This window comes from Thermobia domestica, chromosome 11 (genome assembly GCF_964235325.1).
Source record: "Thermobia domestica chromosome 11, izTheDome1.hap1.1, whole genome shotgun sequence".
NCBI classification, from domain to species: domain Eukaryota; kingdom Metazoa; phylum Arthropoda; class Insecta; order Zygentoma; family Lepismatidae; genus Thermobia; species Thermobia domestica.
Genome location: NC_137464.1, coordinates 59,131,452 through 59,151,227, shown reverse-complemented (window position 1 = coordinate 59,151,227; position 19,776 = coordinate 59,131,452). Strand labels below are relative to the sequence as shown.

Below are 19,776 nucleotides of genomic sequence, written 5' to 3'. Positions count from 1 at the left end.
ATGCTGCATGCTACCAGGCTCATGTATTGATTAAAATATACCAGCATAAAATCCCAGCATAAAAAAGTGTAAACCAGGTTTAACTGCAACAAGTGGCGCCTGCCCAATACCTAGTCTGCATCATCTGCAGGCTGTGGAAAGCCGGTAAAGAGGATTGGGAAGCAATGCCCATGGTCCATCTGGAACGGTGTCTCCTATAATGGAAACTCCGATGATAATAGTCAGTAAAGATGGCTTGCAGATGGAACACAATCGGAAGTTGAAACACACCATTTACTAGGTAAGTGGAACTTTCAATTTCGGCTCAATAAAAATGAATCAACCTCTGAATGAGGACGTTCCTTATTTCATTTGTTTCTCAATACATAGTTAAAAAGTATTTCTGTTCAGTAATCATAAATTCTTCTTCCAGTGTGACATGTATCATAATTAAATTTTCTGAATCTTGCTGATTTTTCTAAAATGAAATTCTGTTCGGAAACACCGTTGTTGTCAAACCTATCGCTGACAATGGAGAATATTGACAAATTAATATAGGTGGTTGTAAATAGATTTATATCATCCCCTCTTTCATCCTTTATAGACTTCCAGTTCATTTTCCCGTCTATCAAACACACACAGAAACTTTAATCGAAATAGACATGTCTTTATTTTCACAATTACATCTTGCACACCTATTAAAACTAGCATTTACATATGCAGACGTACACTTAGTGAAAAAAATGCATATTTTGAGATATGATCATTTTATGTTACGTAAGACTTACATTTTACGTAGAGTATTGACAAAATCTGAACATAGTTCGAGACTTATAAATATATATGAGAAATATTTGTATTTGGAATAAACATCTTGATAACCTGACTTCATTACTTAATAGAAAATGAGTCAAACCAACTGTTCTCAAAACACTGCTGAATAAAAGTCTCTTGAATTCTTCTTCATAACTATCTAGCTCCCTTGACATTTTACATTTTTCTCTACAGTTGGTTTCTGATTTCGTCTCACAAAAGCTAGCTTTTGTTCATGTTGTTTATTACCTGCTTGGCATTTTATATTTACACCAGACGTTGCGGAGACAAAACCCAATCGCAACCAAACTATATATAGAAATATATCTTAACGAGCTATGACAACATTACAAAATAAAGTTGTCTTTCGTTTAGCTAGTTCACTATTTAAAGAACTTTACATCTACGTATATTTTATTGTTAGGTACCCTATACAAAATTTCGTTAATTAAAGACAGGAAAAAGAAACTGCATGAAATGTCATTTACAGCTTAGCAAATAACACAAACATTATTTTCGTTTATGTTTCCTTTATACATATTCTTTAGTGTAAAATAGAAAGTGTTAAGTTCAAGAATAATAAAGATAATTTAAGAATGTTTCATAGGAATTTTCTAAAATTTCTTTCTTTTTTTTTTTAAGAAAGAAAGGATGAAGTTTAATTTACAGCTTTTAAAATTTAAATGAAGATTATATATAACATATGGACCTTGTTTTTGGGGGGCCTAGAGGATGTGGTAGAGCCTTCAGTTCTGGTATGCATGAGTTTTCTCTAGTTCTTCCGTTTCCTCCCACTTTATTCATTACACTAATTCAGTCTTTCTTATCATCACAGTAACGTATGGCCTACACATCATAATAGAGGGACGTAAAACAACAAAATTTCATTTTTATACATTGTTTTCATTTATCCATACTCTTTGCATGTTCGTTAATTGAAGCACCCCGCCGAACAACACTGTTTGTTACATTTTTATGATTTCGAGAGAAACGAAAAGAAAAACTGTAACACATATCGTTTTTCCGGTCAGAAATCACTTTGGCAGTACGCCAGTACCAAGGGGACCGAAATACTTTGAGTATATGTCCGACATGTTCCGTAGAGCATAATTTTACTGGCAACTCACAATGTTTCAACATGTCACATGTATCGTTGTTCGGCGGGGTGCTTCAACTGTAGAACGGAATGCGTTGGGATCAGTTATGTTCCAGAAAATTGACTACTTTACCAGAAAATTAAATTTAATTTAGAAAGGTTTCATAGTAACCATCAACAAAACTTCATTTAAAACAATGCTGCACAAAGTTTCATTTAGAGTTTTTTGGAATTTTAATGAATGTTATTGTATATTATTACACAAACTTAATACAAACTAAAAATACAAATCACTGAAGAAAACAACGCTCAATACAAAATAATAACTGTGTAACAGTTTCGCCAACTGACTGAACATATTGGCTTCATCAGACAGTCATCTGATGTGTGATGAAACCAAAATGTCTAGTTAGTTGGCGAAACTGTTACACAGATATAGTAAAAAAATAAACATTTTTTTTATTTATTTATGCTCCCTTTATACATTTTTATTGATGAAATAGTAGTTTGTATTTCTTTATTTACATACTTTTTTTTTCTTACGAAATAATTCGTGCTGGAATAATGAAACAAAATGCTGAATGTTCTTTCTTGTTTCTCAAAGACCAATGAATGTCAAATGGTACCTGAAAAATAAGTTTAAAAAATATAAAAATAAAGTATTTTGTTGTAATGATAAATAAGAAAGGGAATAGAGTAATTTTCCTTGAAAATTTCTAGACCATTGAAAATACAAAGGGTATATTTATTATGATACTTACAAATAAATTATTATATAGAGTGAAGTATTAAATTTAAACATATATATATATATATATATATATATATATATATATATATATATATATATATATATATATATATATATATATATATGAGAACATTTCGTTGAATAAAGCATAACATAAATTATGGAAACATAGTATATCGACATACAAATGCTCCCGCACTCAAAGAGATATTCAACAGGAAGTTCAAAGCTTTCCATAAGGCAGAATACTAAAATTAATTACTTATTAAATGTTTTAGAAAGGTTGTTAATTAAGGTTTAGAAAGATTATAAAGGTTAAGAATTGTAAGACTCAGCCATTGTTACTTTGAACCACTTCTTTGAAGGCTCTGCAGCTTTAGCTTTTTTGTTATTCTCACAATAATATACTTAAAATTTTGGAATGATTCCACTCAGTTTATAAACTTACTGCTAGGCTGAAAGATACTAGACCAGGGTGCAAAATTTCAAAGTCAGACGCACTCGCCAATTTAAAAACGATGGTCTCCAGTATCTCTCACGTACAAATTATGAGAGGTCCCCTCTTCCCAAGGCTTTTGGTTTGACAAAGAAAGAGATTATATCAGGGCATAAAATTTCAAAACCAAACATTTAGCTTCAGGATAGTCAATTTTGAATTGGACAATTTATATACATATTTAAAAATATCTTATATAAGACTTCACGTTTGTTTAACGCATTTTCTGGACTTCACATTCTGTTTTTTCTCTCACTCAGTAACAATTATTTTCGTGCAAAAGCAGAAACTGCGCAGCCCTCTGAGTGTAGGCAGGAACCATTTCTACTGAACACTGGCTCTAAATTTCTAGTCACCAATATCGACCTGGCGACCGGAAATTTTGCGCCCTGTATTATACCACACCGGACGAGTAACTTACTTCTTTCTTTTTCTTTTTCTTTTCTTTTCCTTTTTTTTTTTTTACAAAGTATTCACTAATATGAAGTCACTGACTTCAGAATCCCTGAAATGTAATTCATGTCTCTCTTTACAATTACATTCGATTTAAATATATATAGGGTGTATCAAAAAGAACTTTCCAATTTTGAAAACTCATATTGATTTATATACTTAGCTTACAGAGATGGTTTTGCTGTCGGTTTTAGCAAATACATCAAGTTTTTTTTTTTTTTTTTACCTTATACCTAAAAAGGTTAAATGTGGTTTCCATTGGTAATGCGGTACACATGTATCTGAGGTCGATTTCTTGCCAAAAATTCCATACGAGCAATTCTATCAGTGTCTTTTAATTCTTGCACCGTTTGTTATTTGTATGGTTTGAGATGCAACCGTTTTCTCAACATAACATATGTCAAACTGTCATGTGTGCGACCTCCAGCTGTCAGGAATCATGCATGGTTTATTTTGTAGGACTGTTCACAAAGCTATGTCACTTCCTCTACATCTTCAGGGGACAACCTGAAGATCTGTTGTGTCTTACCGAACATCCAGTTGCAATAAAATACTTATGCCACTGATAAACAGTAAACCTATTGGGAGGATGTTTACCATACTTTGTACGTAAACGTTGCACAATTGCAGCAGACTTGGATTCTTCAAGCGGGCCGCGCTGGCTCAGTGATAGAGCGTTCACCTTTAGTGCATGGGGTCCTTGGTTCGATGCCCGCTCGCGCCAAGTGAGCTTTGCGGTGGACAAGCACTGTGTGCATGGTTTTTTCGGGGTTCCCCCATTTTCTTCATTCCATTATTTCATTTATTTCTCATTCTCACCGTATCTTTTAGCCTAGCCGGCACAACTGTGGGGCGTACAAATTCAAGATTTAATTTCATTTTTTGGATTCTTCAATCCAAAACACACAGCTAGCACACTCGGTACCAGTAAAGGCAGCTATCTTGATGCAACTGCCGCTACCGCTTGCGGTGGCTTGTTTCTGAACGAGTGTACTACGTGAGACAAAACGTGATGTATTATTCTACAAAATGACACCAAAACCATGTCTATAAGATAAATGAGTGAACCAATATTAGTTTCCAAAGTTGCAAAGTACTTTTTGATACACCCTGTATCTGTTAAGCTGTAAAAGTTTAGTAGAATCAGCCCAGAGTGAACCGGTGACACGGTATGACTGTAATATAGCGAGACATCGCCATAACATGGGAAATGTGTGCAAGGTTCTAATACAATTCTAACAAACATGACTCTCGCCTGTCTGCCTATCTTCTCATTAAATCTAGAATTCTCTTTCTAGCTTGTTGTTTACGCTTTTGCTTGCGTTAAGGAAATGCACTGAAAGAAAACAACAAGTTTGATCATGGTACAAACGCATGAAAATCACAGAACTGATAAGGTACATGGCTTTCTTATGAGGGATCATTGAAGTTTAATAGATGCGAACCTGAGAACTTGTCATTCAGAATACAGAACAGAGAAGATGTCACTAAGGTCAAACGGTGTTCTATTAAATCGTTTTATATAGTCCATGATAAAAAAAAAAAAAAAGAAACGCATATGGAATTATATTTGAAATAAGCTAGACACGGTGGTTTGATTAAGAAACTTCTCGCTGGGAATCAATCAAAAATGCATTTTCGAGCTCGAGTACAGAATGTCATTAAACCAACTATAAATTTCTGCATCAGTATTACAAAGTATATATATTGGGAATACTGATCGTCGAGTTCATTGGAGTCATCGGATCTGTCCAGGTCACCAGGCCTGTCTGTGTCATTGTGTCTATTCCAGTCAGATCATGGCTGAGAAGACTCGTATGATCTAGAACAAAGTCATGACCCAAATGACCTGTGACCTATGATCCAAATATATAGTAAATTTAATAGTCTCTAATGAAAGTTAGAAAAACTTAATAGAACATTAGAACGTTTTACGCAATTAAGTAAAAATACACTTTTTCATGCTCTTTCTTCCTCACAAGGGAAGTTCCCACAAGTTGTCGCTCCAATCTGATTGCCACATAGCATATCTGATAGAGTATCATAAGAAATGAACATGTTCAAAATTTCGGGTGATATGAACCAGAAGGATAGGACCTATAGAACTTCAACATTTGAATACTTTTATGCTGAGTTAGCAACACTGCTTCCTCTGCGGCAACACCGTTTGTGGTTTTCGATACGGCATTTTGTTCTCATTATATTGTGCAATTTTTGTTTTGATTGCTTTAACGGTTTTCAAGATATTTACTTTAAACGTAAATGAGATTTGAGCGACAACTTGTGGGACCTTCCCTTGTCAGCACTGTTCTGTGTGTGAATGAGTTATTCTAATTCTTGAGAGAAGTCACATTCGTTAAAAAAAAAAAAGTACAAAATAAGAGGTGAAAGTTTACCTAACAGAGTAATTCTTGTGTGCAACTTCATGGAACTGTGCGAAGCTTTCCTTCCTTAATTTTCAATTGCAAATTTTAATTTTTTTACCGACTTATCCACCGTTCATAATTCTAATAATAGGTTTACTATCATGAATGCAAGTTTTGTTACTCACCTGTGGATACAAATGAAGAACTTTGAAGGTTTTTTGGTACACATATTCTTCGTCCTTCTTCAAAGGGAAATTGGCTCTTTCACCTTTCAATGTATAAATATCATTATTAGCACTCGTTCTATGGAATCCTGGGAATGGGAAAGGAGTCCCAACAATGTAGGCGTAGACGTAGTTTACTAGATCATATATGTCTTCATCTACACAATAGAAAAATATACATTTTTTAAAGATGATTGTGAACTTGATAGATATTTGAGTTTAAGCTGTTAACTTTGAATTCATATGGCAAGCTTAATTCAAACTTGCTGTTGACGGGTATAACGCATTTCAAGGGGCGACATTTTATCATGTCTTTCAATCTTCAGTAAGAGAGCAAAAACTCTTCCTTGTGCTCATCCAACCGAGAAATGTCGTTGAAAGCAATCAGATAAGAAATTTTACATGTTCCCACTCAGCCGTGGACCCAACAACTCTCGTTATCCTTCGATCAGCGTTTTTCTGCTAAGATCACTATAAACGTTCTCCAAGGAAGTGATTCTTTGTCACAAAAAATTGCTTAGTTCATTTATAAATTACTGATTCCATTTCACAGGTAGTGAGGTATATGAAGGCACAATTATATACGAATATCCAAACTCCACTGCTATTCCAGTTGAAGTTGTCTAATATATGTTTCAAACAAACATTCTTGTTTTGAATTTCTTATTGCTGATCGTTGGGAATATATTACACTGTTCAACAAATTTTGATCGAAAGTACCGGTATGTAAATTCTTTGAAATTGCGATTTTTACATTCATTTAAGCACAATATGAAAGGAAATGATAATAGAAAAATTTTCTTAGCTCAGGTTGTGAAAAAAAACACCCTTGTACAACAGTAGCTGTATATACACAAATGTATTAATATTTATAGAACATTTAAACAACCTCCTTGTAAAAACCTACATTTCACTTTTTTTATCTATTTCGCTGTGATGTGATAAGCTGGTGAGTTAAGAAGTACCCTAACCTATAGCTTTCTATACGTACCCTTGTACTTCCTTTTTCATAATTGCGCAAATTCCAGTTTCACAGCGATACAGAAAATAAAATAACCGTGGTCAAGTTAAACATTAACAATTCCGTAATAAAAATCAGTATTAACATCAAAACATGAAAAATATGTACAAATACCTTTTGTGCAAGAACTACACTGCAATGTAGATAAAAGTTTCAAGTGATCCCTTGTACAGGATTATGTTTATTTTATTTTGAGCGTCTTCGCTTGGCTTGCCTTTTGTAGGTTACATCTGGAGCATCCCTTGCAATAGTCCAACATTAGTCGGCCAATATGTTAGAACTCCACTTTCCCTCATATCTCTTCTCCATGGCTGCAATATCTTGGAAACGCTCACCATGTTCGTCACTTAGTGCTCCACAATCTTCGGGAAAGAAGTCTAGATGTGAAAGAAGAAAGTGGAGTTTCAGAGACATATTGCAACCAAGATTTTTGTAGCACAATAACAACTTTGCTACCAGTTGTTTGTAATTTGTTGCTCGGTGTCTTCCCAAGAACTGTGAACAAACACTCTTCAAGCTTTCCCACGCAGCTTTCTCCTCACCTTGGATAATTTCGTCGAATTTGTGATCTTTGAATAGTTGCCTAATCTGTGGCCCTATGAAAACACCCTCTTTAACTTTGGCATCACTTAATCGAGGGAATTGTCCTCCTAGGTACTTATAGGCCTCATCCTCTTGGTTCATGCTCTTAACAAAACTTTTCATAAGACCTAATTTAATATGTAGAGGGGGAAGCAAAATTCGGTTACGATCTACCAGTGGTTCATGCTGCACATTTTTCACTCCCGGCTGAAGAGTTTCTCTGGTACTCCAATCACTTTTGCGGTAATGAGATCCACGATCTCTACTGTCTCATTCACATATAAAGCAACAATACTTTGTATACTCTAACTGCATACCTAGCAACGGTGCTATTACTTTAAGGTCACCACAAATGAGCCACTGAAAATCGTAATATTTAATGGCTTGAAGTAAACGTTTCAGGCTTTCATAAGATTCCTTCATATGAACTGCGTAACCTACAGGAATTGAAGGAAGTTCATTTCCAATATGTAAAAGCACTGCCTTTAAACTCACCTTGGACGAATCTATAAAGAGCCTCCACTCCGTAGGTTCGTAATTAATTTTAAGTGCCCTCATGAGACCATTTACATCTGTACATGCCACAAGTGTGTCTTCCATAGTAAAAAATAAAGTGAACATCTCCCTATTCCGATACACTGAAATATTTACTTTTTCCTGCAATAAATTCCATTGCTTTAAGCGTGACGCTAAAATTTCGGCTTTGCTTTTCGAGAGGTCCAAGTCTCTGATTAGATCACTTAGTTCCTCTTGAGTAAGTCTATGTGGTTCACATGGAGGTTCTACAACAAACGTAGGGTCCTTCGAAGTACTTGATTCAGGAGCTTCAACTTCTTGATCATCATCAGAAAAAAGATCGTATTCTTTAGGTAGGTCAGGAACAGGTAGTACTTCTCCATGTGGAACAGGGCGCATTGCAGAAGGAATGTTAGGATAGATCAAGGCCCGCTTCTTCTTCGTGGAAATTCCCTTCTTGACGGAAGGAACCATACAAAAATAACAGTCTCTGATGTGGTCGCTTGGCTCCCTCCAAATCATGGGCACTGCAAAAGGCATTGAGCGCCCCTTCCCATTAATCCAATTTCTTAGATTGCTGGCACAAGTGTTACACACAATGTAGGGTGCCCAAGATTTATCTTGGTCTCCAATTTTACAACCAAAGTAATATTGATAGGCTTTTCTTATTAGTGGTGTTATAGTCCGCTTTTGTGAGGAAAATGTCACTTCCCCACACACGTAGCAGAAGCTATCCGCACTGTTTACACAATTTCGCGGTATTTTTGTTAATTGAAATCCTCAAAATGTCACTTGAAATAGTTCCGACAACTATTTAAAAATATACATTCGAAATACCAGTATTTTTGCGTACTTGTAGTTGTATTTTTATGTCCTGCACTACACAAACGTCACACCCAAAACGCTTATAACTGCACTAAACCTGTCTTTTCTAACAATAGCAGAACACTACTGAGATAAGGAACACAATGAAACCAAGCGTTCATATAGTTTCTCCAGTGTTGCCGGATCAGTGTAACATTTTACCCCCAACGAAGCGAATATATTTATTTTTAAAGCGTTATTATTAGACATGCCTGTAAAACGATAAGTAAAGCTAATATTCGAAAATAACTTTCAAATTCGTGATCAGCATCACAAAATCAATAAGAATTAGCTGATTTTGTTCAATTTACATTTTCATTGTTGAACAGTGTTATACAAGTGTAGAAATGTATGACCGTTCAAGTTAGGACTTTACGTTGATTAGCATAGAGCAAAAACGATAATACCTGGCTACAAGCTGTATTTTTTAGAATTGAATCAGATTCTCAAGAAAATATATAATCTCTAATTATAATATGCTGCTAAAACCGAACATGGTTGAAATTTAGTAGTACCTCTGGTCTCGTTATTGATTTCCATTAAGCAAAAATGGCGAGAGTTATCGAGAAGTGTTTTCCTGGAATCGATTAAACGTCCCAACAATACATGCCTTCTACTCCGTTAACCCTCTATTGAAACCAGAAGTGGTTAAAAATCAACAATTTCTAGTTTTAACGTTGATAGCGGTAAATAGATAGGGACGAATAGTTTTTGGAAATCTCTTGAGCGTTTCAAGGAATCATACCATTTGCAATCTTAGCATTCTACGAAACCGGAAATATTTAATGCTTCTTAGTTCTTCCGGTATAAAATTTGATCACCGTAGATCAGAAACGGTAAAATATAGCGAGTAATGGCTTTCTAATACAGGGCTGTCATTTGGGAGGGCAGGGAAGCAATTGTTCCAACTTAAGTTTAAGAAATACATGATTCTCTTAATGTAGCCTATTCTAATATATAAGAAAAAACGTCGAACTCTTGTCGGAGCACAATCTTGCTTCTCTGACAGAATGTGGAATGCCGCTATTGTTCTCATATGTATTCAATGTCCCAAGAAAGGAACGTATTTATTTCTCTATCCTCAAAGATTTACATTAGTTACACTTGTCTATATGATAAGCTGTTGTGGGCCCTGTAATAAGACAAAAATACTTACTTTCACAATCAAGTGCACGTTAATCACATCTCAGGTGCGTTTTAATCTAAATATACTGTATAATATGTGATGAACTTTCTAGAAATCAGTTTCCCTTAGTTTATTGTCAATTAGACTAGTGCATAAATTTTGAGTTCCTGTTTGAAATCGAAGTATTGGCTTTTTTTATGCCAACTTTTGTCTGCTCTTTTATTGAAGCTCCGAAAACTTGGACCCTCTTTTATATCTCGTATTGCAATTCACATGGTTAAGTCCAATCAAGTGTGAGAAGTCTTTGTTTTACGCTTCGCAGAATTGACTCGTACGTGATAGACCATATTCATTCTATGCTGGCAGATATAATGGCATTACTCTTCGGTTCCTCAATTAGTTGCTGAGTTCGACAAAATACCTCCTCACATAATCCAAAATAATCTATCAAAAGTCTGTCTGCAGTTCCTCATTTTTCAGTACGCTCTGCAATACGTTCTACATTACATATGTCTCAGGCCACTTTCAACTTGATTCACTGCTAGAAATGCTAAGCACAAATCATTCCACTACGGTTGTACGCACTGATTTATCTTCCTTGTATAAAGTTAGTGAATCTAATGCTTGAATCTTCCTCCACACAGACTGCAACAAATGGTAGAAACAGCCTTTCACATTTACACTAGGTCCGAAACTTTTTCTCTTAAAGGTTTATTATCGCCATTTCGAAGCCCATCACAATAGTCAAAGAGTCAAGTATTATACTTAGAGAAACATACTTTTGATACTGTGTATCTCTTATCTCTCTGAATAGTATAAATTTTAGCAGTATTAGGTATAATTTGTTTTTGTACCATTTTAATATATGTCGCGTCCTTAGAGCGCAAAGGTTCTAAGTCCATTTTTTTTTCGAAATTGAGTTTTCTATACTTATAAATGGCGCATGATGTGCTCTTTCACATGGCGATAAGAAAGCCTATGAAATCGTTATTATTGATGCCATATGTTCTCCTTGGTCCTATGTCCATTCTTTTTGCTCCACTGTAAAATTTCTAAAATTGTACATAGAACCTTTGCGCTCTAAGGGCGCGATGTATCTACAATAACTTCAGTAGGTCTAGACGTCCGTTCGCAGTCTCCATCTTCATCTTCAATCGTAACTTAAGGCTGTAATTGCTTCTTGTTACTGGAATGATTATGGTCTACGTAGTTGTTTGAGTCTTGAATCTACATTCATTTTTCAATGACATATCATTCAAAAATTATATGCTTATTATACTGACAATAGATTTTACCCTCTTGAATTTCTTCCGTCTAGCAAGAATTTTGCTAGGTTTCTGTCTGCTGAGATTGTCACTTGGATTTTGCCTTTTGCCATCGCATTTCGCCTCTATGAAGCAATTTACGGAAGCGGTTATATAGTTTTCGTTTAAAATATATAATTAAAATTTTCGTTACTCACATGGAACTCTACTTAAAACAGATTAAAATACGATACCCATAAAAATAGCTATAGGCTTCAAGAATAAGGAAATAGCTGAATTATTCCAATGGAAATCTAGAAGAGATTCAATGAAATAATGTTAAATTTATTGGAAAGCTTATTATGGATAATTTGGATGTGGTTCAGGTACCAGAAGTAGGCTGACAGTACAATATGTGGTTATTTTTTATTTCTTGCGTACTATTACATTCAAAAGTTTCTTTTCTTTTACTTGTTTTTTTTTTAATTCAAAGCTTTAAACATACTAAATTTTAGTGTTCGATTTGTGAGAGGAAGGTTGGGATACATCCGCTTGTATTTTTAGCCTACCTCTGGTACTTGAACCACATTCAAAAATTGCAATTTTTGTCATATATCATCTCCTTTTCTAAAATTTCATAAATCATAAAGTATTCCACTTATTCTGTTCTACGTTTCCATTTGAACAATCTATTCATGTTCTTTAAGTCTGTATTTGCATAGGTATTGCATTCAAGAGCGCCCAATTGTGGTTTCCAAGGGGGCGGGACAAATATAAGCGACGTTTCAAAAATAGTTCCAAATTTTGCTGTAACGAATGTTAAAAAAAAATATATTGGATTTTCGATATTCTGAAGTACAATTTCCTCTAGGGGCCGAGCGCCCCATCTTGCCCCCCCCCCTGATGGGCGCCCTTGATTGCTTTTATTTAAATCTAATCTCGAAATTTAATTTGAATAATTAAAATTCAAAATATATATATACGTATATTCAAACGGATGTAAATGCTCCCCTAAGCCATCTCTTGGAAGCGAGAAACAGTAGTGGGAAAAATCTGCCATGTACTCATATAACATGATTTTTGATTTACTAATTGTTTGTAGAGTTAATGGGTACATCACTATTGATGCATTTGTTCCCCGTTACGAGAAATTCGATTTTGTATGATTATTTATGTACGCACCAATTCCTTCGGGTATAATTATAGAACAGTGTTAACCGGGGAAATACAAACTTGAGTAGTGGTTCAGATCCCACTTATACCCCGTCTCGCATATCAAAGAAGGAATATGTATTTGTCATATATATTAGACAATTTGAATCGAAATAACAACTTGAGCTTTTGTTGCTTACGGGTATAAAACTCATATAAACGAATTTTATATAAATCTCAATCCACATTTTTTTTGTTTTAAATAACTAATTTACAATTCAATTTTGGAGATTTATATATAGACCCTAAACGTGCCTTCATATTCCTCGCTATTTGTGAAATGGAATCAATATTTTAAAATGAACTAGTTAGTGATTTCCTGTTATTTTTAATGCGTGACAAAGAATCACTTTCTTGGAGAATGTTTATAGTGATCTCGGAAGAAAAACGCTGATCGAAAGATAACGAGAGATGGTGAGTCCACGGCTGAGTGGATACCTGCAAAATTCCTTATCTGATTGCTTCCAACGACATTTCTCGGTTGGATGTGCAAAGAAAGACTTTTTGCTCTCTTATTGAAGATTGAAAGATGACAAAATGTGGCCCCTTGAAATGTGTTATACCCCTGTTGACTTACGTAGTTTAATTTACTTATAGTAAAATTTTATACAGACAAAATGAACCTTTGTCAACGAACTTAAAAAGGTGTTACTGAACTCTCTCTCTCTCTCTCTCTCTGTGTGTGTGTGTGTGTGTATGTATGTGTGTTGCGAATTTTTAAATTTTGACCCCTCCATTCGATAGAGCATAAAATCTATATGAGAAAGTGATTGAATTTTTCGTGCCACTCTTACCATTGTCGAGATATTAGCCAAAAAAAAGTTCCGATTTCGGGAGATTTAAGGAGCCATATCTCGGGAACCGTAAGTAATATAGAGACGATATTTTGTGAATTTTTCAATTATGAGCACTTCATTTTGAGCATGTATCTTCGTAAAACAACATATCGTATAACAATTTCACAGAACTCTTAAACAAAGCATATGGAAAAATTTAGTACTCAATGAAATTATAAATGGATAGAAATGCAGCAGGAATTGTTTAATGAGTATAATAATAAAGTACATAGAAGATATTGGTATGAAACCTGTAGAAGTCAATTCTAAAAATTAATTCCTTTTAAGTTCATTCTGGCAATGTTGTTGGAGCATTCTCAAGTAGTTTTATCTACAATAAGACTATCTAACGGATATTTAGGACAACACGCATGCTGTCAGTGAATCAAACATTGTTATAGTTACAAAGAGATAGCCACTTGACATTGTGACCAAAAAAACCAACAAAGTTTATCGTACAGAGATGTGAATGAGATAAGAAAAGAGTCTGTTCTATCGGGGTGTGTTATGAAAGCGACAGTAGCGTACCCAGGAATTTATTTAGGAGGGGGTCCAAACTAAATATGAAGGTATTTTATATTAAAATTCCTAAAATTACCCCTAAAATTACGCTAAATTTTAAAAAAGTCGAAATTTCGGGGGGTCCGGAACCCCGTGACCCCCCCTCCCCTGCGTACGTCCCTGGAAAGCGATATCTTGTCTCGAAAAATGGATCTGTTTCTATTGGAAGAGTTTCGTCTCGTTTCCAATCCTGTGACGAATATTCTGACTCATTACGTCTTTGTGTGCAAATCTACGCTGATCTTATTAGGATCATGCAAGTAAGGCTTACAACACGGTAACAATAGTACTTCCATTATTACACGCAATGACTCTTGAACGAAAGAGAATTTGTGAACTCTTGTCTTTTGCAACAGGTAGCTATAACGATTATCTCGGTCTAGTTGTTAATGAGATGATTCCGTTAACATCTTCACGATCAGCAGTGACTTACGTCCGTCCGTTAGCAGATAAAATCTGTTTTATATTTGCAATACATAGGTCGAACTATAGTCTTGGCTATGTTTGTTAATGGTCCGATAACGTTTGCATGGTAACAGTTGTTACGCATATCCTATTTTTTCTATAGAAACAAAAGTATTATAATTGTATAATAATAGAATGTACACATCACGGCGTTAGATGACAGCAAACATCCTTCACCAGATGACATCTACCGAACGAAATCGAAACTTCGCATTATCCTCATTACTTTTTTTTTTTTTTAACAATATCGACCATAAGTTTTGATATTTTAGGATAAAAGTAGATTTTCTTTGTATGTGAACTTATTACATGCAATTTTAAGCCAATCGCAATGAAAAGTCCAGCGGGGGACACTTCTAAATGGTACACCTTAGCCGTAAATCTCCATATGGCTGTACCATTTAGAAGTGTCCCCCGCTGTACAAGGTAGTTTGAATATGTTGCTGTAAAATCGGAGCAGTTTTTAAAATAGCAAAGACAACCAAATATACCATGTTAAAGGTAGGTCATCTGGTAATAATGGCCTGTATGTATGTGGACCAATGTAGATATTGGAAGAGTGATAATCATCGAAAACCAAATAGCAGCATATCTCTACTTATTTCAATCACTTTCTTTCCACAAAATTTACACTAACTCAGTCAAATTCAAGAGATGAGTGTTAAAACTTGATCCCGTTGGTCTATTGCATGTGCCTTTAGTGCACTAAATTCCAGGTTTGAATTCCGGTAGATTCTCAATGTAGTGGTTCGGATTTCATCTTAAACTGCAGTTTCAGTTCTTCTACATCCTTTGTTGGTGATCAAAAGGAACCTCAGATTCTTATAAAACAATTAATAACAATTAATAAAGAAAATATAGCTTATAAGACAAATACAGAAAATTCTAAGCAAGATCTTAATATATTATTGTTACTATTGGAGTCTTATATTAGTTTATACTTACGTGGTTTAAAATTGTGTTTAGCTTCTATGTCAGTGTTCTTCTTTAGTACGCAAGGGATCTTGTCACAACCTGACACCTCGACTTTGGTAACATTTCCAATTAGATTAACTGAAATAAATAAATAAATAAATAAAGTTGTTGCTGCTTATTACTGTTTAATTGAAATTGTCTTTCACATAAGATTAGACAGGATTTCTTTTATACCATGTTCCACCCGTTTTCGAGCCCTCCTTTCTTCACCCGTTAAAACAAACATTTTAGAAAACACCTGTTTCTCTGATTGAACCAAATACTTGTTTTTCTTAAGTTTTAAGAAACAAGAAAATATAAGTAGTTGTTAATGATATTTATTTCTCCTCTCTACTGTCTCAGACAGTAATGATTTCAGGAGCCTGAGGGTAAATTCCCCTCTGCTCCGAGCTACGAAATTCCCCAACGTCATTTCTCTGATCGTCTTAAAGGAGGATTACCATTATATTTGTAGTTCTACTTTCACTCCCTGTGTACTTAAATTTCCCCTTCTCTCGCGGTATATCTTTTGAAATCATCACTTCTCTCAGACGTTTTCAAAGGTAATGACAAGGTCAATCAATTGTTGAATATGCACGGTACGATAATTTGAAATTGGGACTGATATTTTTTTTCTCGGTAGGTAATATAATTTTGCAAGCGTTCTGTGGTGCAAGTATGTGAGGAATATTTCATCAACAATTGTTGCACAATTAAAGCAAAAACCAAAAATATAGGCGGGTTGCGCGCGCAACAAAAAGTGGGTGGAGAGAGCAACAGCCAACTAGCAACGTACGCACTTGCCACATTTACATTTGTCTTGCTCAGTCACTGTCAAGGTTTCATGTTTCGCGCGCGTGTTGAAGATTAGTTACAGCAGAACGCAGGCTTTGAGCTGTGGCTGGATAAACGGCTGTCGTCTGCTTACTCCTGCAACAGGAGGGGAAGGAGGTGGCACATGATAAGGGAGAGTTGACAACAGCGAGCTGTAAGGTGCGCGCGCAACCCGCCTATATTTTTGGTGTTTGCTTTAGTTGACTTTGAGCGATATTGCCGCGTGTGGTAATACTAAATATTAGCACATGAGAGGTGCGTCGTGATTTCAACATGGAATACAAGTCAAAGTTCTATGCGCATCGGAGTATAAATTTGCTACGGGAACATTTTACACATTGCAGCAAGTCTATGGGGACAGTTGTTTATCCCGTACGTGTATATTTAAATAGTACAGACATCTCACTAGGGAAGTACATGAAGTGGTATACGGGGATCTACATGTGTTACAATCGTTGGAAAGGTCATACTGAATAATCTCGCTGAAATGGGTCTTGTATGGGGCGTGGCGACCATTTGAAGATCAAAATAAGGCACGCTCCGAAACACAACAAAACGTGGACAAGACAGAAAGGTATGATGTAGTTGTTTTGAGACGTGGTATATATAGGTTCGAAAGATAGCTGAATACTAATCTGACATCAAATGTTTACAAATCAAAATGGCGGATCCAACTTGGCGGACACAGATTACAAAAAACAAGCAATGGATCTGAAATTGGATATATAGAGACACTCGCCGTCGCTATATATGAGTCGATACCAAAATATAAAATTCAAAATGGCGGATCCAATATGGCGGACAAAATGCAAAACACTGCTATTGAACAGAAAGGAGGTATGTAGAGGTTTTCGTGGTCGCGGAGTGCGAATTTAATGTTGAAAGTGAAAAATGCAATATTACGCATCCAATATGGTGGACAAAAGGTGCAAAAGTACAGAATGGGCGTATGTGTATCGAGACGAGCCTGGGCCCGTCTCAATTTGGAAAAATACATTAGAGACGAGACCGAGACAAGATCGAAACTAGTCTCGGTGTCAGTACCATCCCTATTACGGAGAGTGGCCATTTGTCATACATATTGCTCACAAGTGTGCATGGCATAATATGAAACCGGAAAGACAGTTATGGAAGCATAACGTTGTTTTAAACGCGCACTTTGCATTGTCATTGTTCGAATCTTCAACTGGTATCTATAAATAATCGCAACGCATCCTACAGGTGCCATTCAAGTGAGATCAAGTGTAGTCGATGCAGTTTTTCAACTATATATAACAAATGTTGATCCCCCCGTATCTCATCGGGAGGGGGTGAGGGAGTTGCTACTAAAATAATTATTGTCTATGATTACAATCTGTTTCTATCATAAGACTTTCATGTGCACTACAAAACCTGCCCTGCATTCTTTGCCTCAATTTTGGCATGATTGTATAGCAAAAAACGTTCCTTGTTTATTGTAAAACATCACCTGTCCCTACTTGCCATACTACATGTGTAAGAATAACATATGCCCGTTCTGTACAGATTTTTTGCACTTTTCGTCCGCCACATTAGATACTTCATATTGCCTTTTGCACTTTTAACATTGAATTCGTATTCCGCGACCACAAAAACCTCTACATACCAGCTTTCAGTTCCATAGCAGTGTTTTGCGTTTTGTCCGCCATTTTCAATTTTACAGTTTGGTATCCGATTCATACATAGCGACATCGAGTGTATATATATATATGCATATCCAATTTCAGATCCATTGTTTGTTTTTTTGTAACTTGTGTCTGCCATGTTGAATCCACCATTTTGATTTGTAAACATTTGATGTCAGATTCGTATTCAGCTACCTTTCAAACATATATATACACCACGTATCAAAACAATTACATCATATCTTCCTGTCTTGTCCACGTTTTGTTGTGTTTCGGAGCGTGCCTTGTTTTGATATTTAAATGGTCGCCACGCCCCCTACAATACCCATTCAAGCGAAATATTTCACATGTGAGGTATACTCAGTATGACTTTTCCAATAATATATAACATATGCAGATCCCCGCGTACCACTTCATGTACTTCAGTAGTCAGTAAAGAATGGAAGTCAATATGGGTGCTGTAAGGACAGCAAGAACGCCGACATTGGCTGCGAAAGTGAGAACAGCTAGTACTGAAGACCAACATTTACGCTCCAAAACCTTGCTAATGAGTTCAAAGTAAACATTGAACGTACAATTCAAACAATAAGTCAGTTAGTGAAAACAAGGCCCCTTCAACAGGACAAGTTGATCACTGTTGAGAGCTGACTTTTACCGCCAATTTTTTGTTTAATATATCAAAAGACGATGCATGAAATTTTCAGCATCCAGGGGTGTCTAGGGGGCGGGCGTCCCCTCTAAAAGTTTTTGCTGACCCCTCTAAAAGTTTCACGGTATGCTTGCAAATGAAGTATAATATGGCGATGAACTATAATTGGGTTGGATCGGCCCCCCCTAACTTCAGCCGGACCCCCCTACATTTTTGGGCTGGCTACCGGCCTGTTTTTCAGTATGATCCGTTGATAAACTGTCAAAATAAAAACTGAAAGTCTTTGAACTCCTAACAAGCCAAACTAATTGGATCAGTCAAAGTCAAAAAATGAGACTTTGTATTTTTTTAATGACAATGAAGATATTGTGAACAAGGAATTTTTGCCTACAGCACTGTCTGGTTAGCACTGGACTTTATCTTGAGACACTGGAATGTTTGATGTAAAGAATAACACTTGTAGGATGCTAATATCAGCGTGATGGTATTAGCATCTTCCTCATGACAACGCCACAAGTCACAAGGCTTTGGTTGTGAACGAGCTTCTAGCCCGCTAGGGAACTTGTGTGTGTTTTCAGACCCTGACTATTCACTGTTCCTGCTCCCTATTGTGTTTTATGTTTCTTAAACTGAAGACCGGTAGGAAAAGTTTCTATTTTGATGATTTACCAATAACCAAGAAGCATACGCCATGGATTAAAAAAAAAAAAAAAATTCTAAACATGAATTCCAGCACTATTAGGCAGAGTGTAATGGATGCAGGAGAGTTCTACTTTGAATGATCCAAAGTAAATATCTTTCTATGAACATTGTTTAAATATATATAGCACCAATACCAATTTCAAATTCCTTCACTACGTATGTATGACTTTATCTGCAATTTACTGCTCAATTGCGGTAAATGTTTTTTTTTTTTTTCTGTTGTGCACTGTACATGTGTCATTACAATGATACGAGTGCATAAACTATATTATAAGTGGAATGGAATTTATTCTCTTTTGAATTAACAAAATACCTTTAGTATTTATGGTTTAATATTAGCATTGCTTAAAGATAATTATAAATGTTAGTTTCATGGGACACTGGTTCAG

At 35.6% G+C, this 19,776-nt stretch overlaps 1 protein-coding gene across 2 annotated transcripts in view; it reads right to left on the bottom strand.

Moving 5' to 3' along the window:
* Positions 1–651: 651 nt before the first annotated feature.
* The window catches only part of LOC145663580 (NPC intracellular cholesterol transporter 2 homolog a-like), a 31,412-nt gene continuing 12,287 nt past the window's right edge, over positions 652–19,776 (bottom strand). The window contains exons 2-4 of one of the 2 annotated variants that reach the window (XM_081729695.1): positions 15,551–15,658; positions 6,140–6,267; positions 652–2,514 (exon numbers count right to left, since the gene is read on the bottom strand). In XM_081729695.1, the coding sequence (XP_081585821.1) occupies positions 2,428–2,514; positions 6,140–6,267; positions 15,551–15,658 (323 nt within the window). In that variant the 3' untranslated portion in view covers positions 652–2,427. Of the gene's footprint in view, positions 2,515–6,139; positions 6,337–15,550; positions 15,659–19,776 lie in introns of both variants that reach the window. The other variant, XM_081729694.1, reaches the window with a different exon arrangement.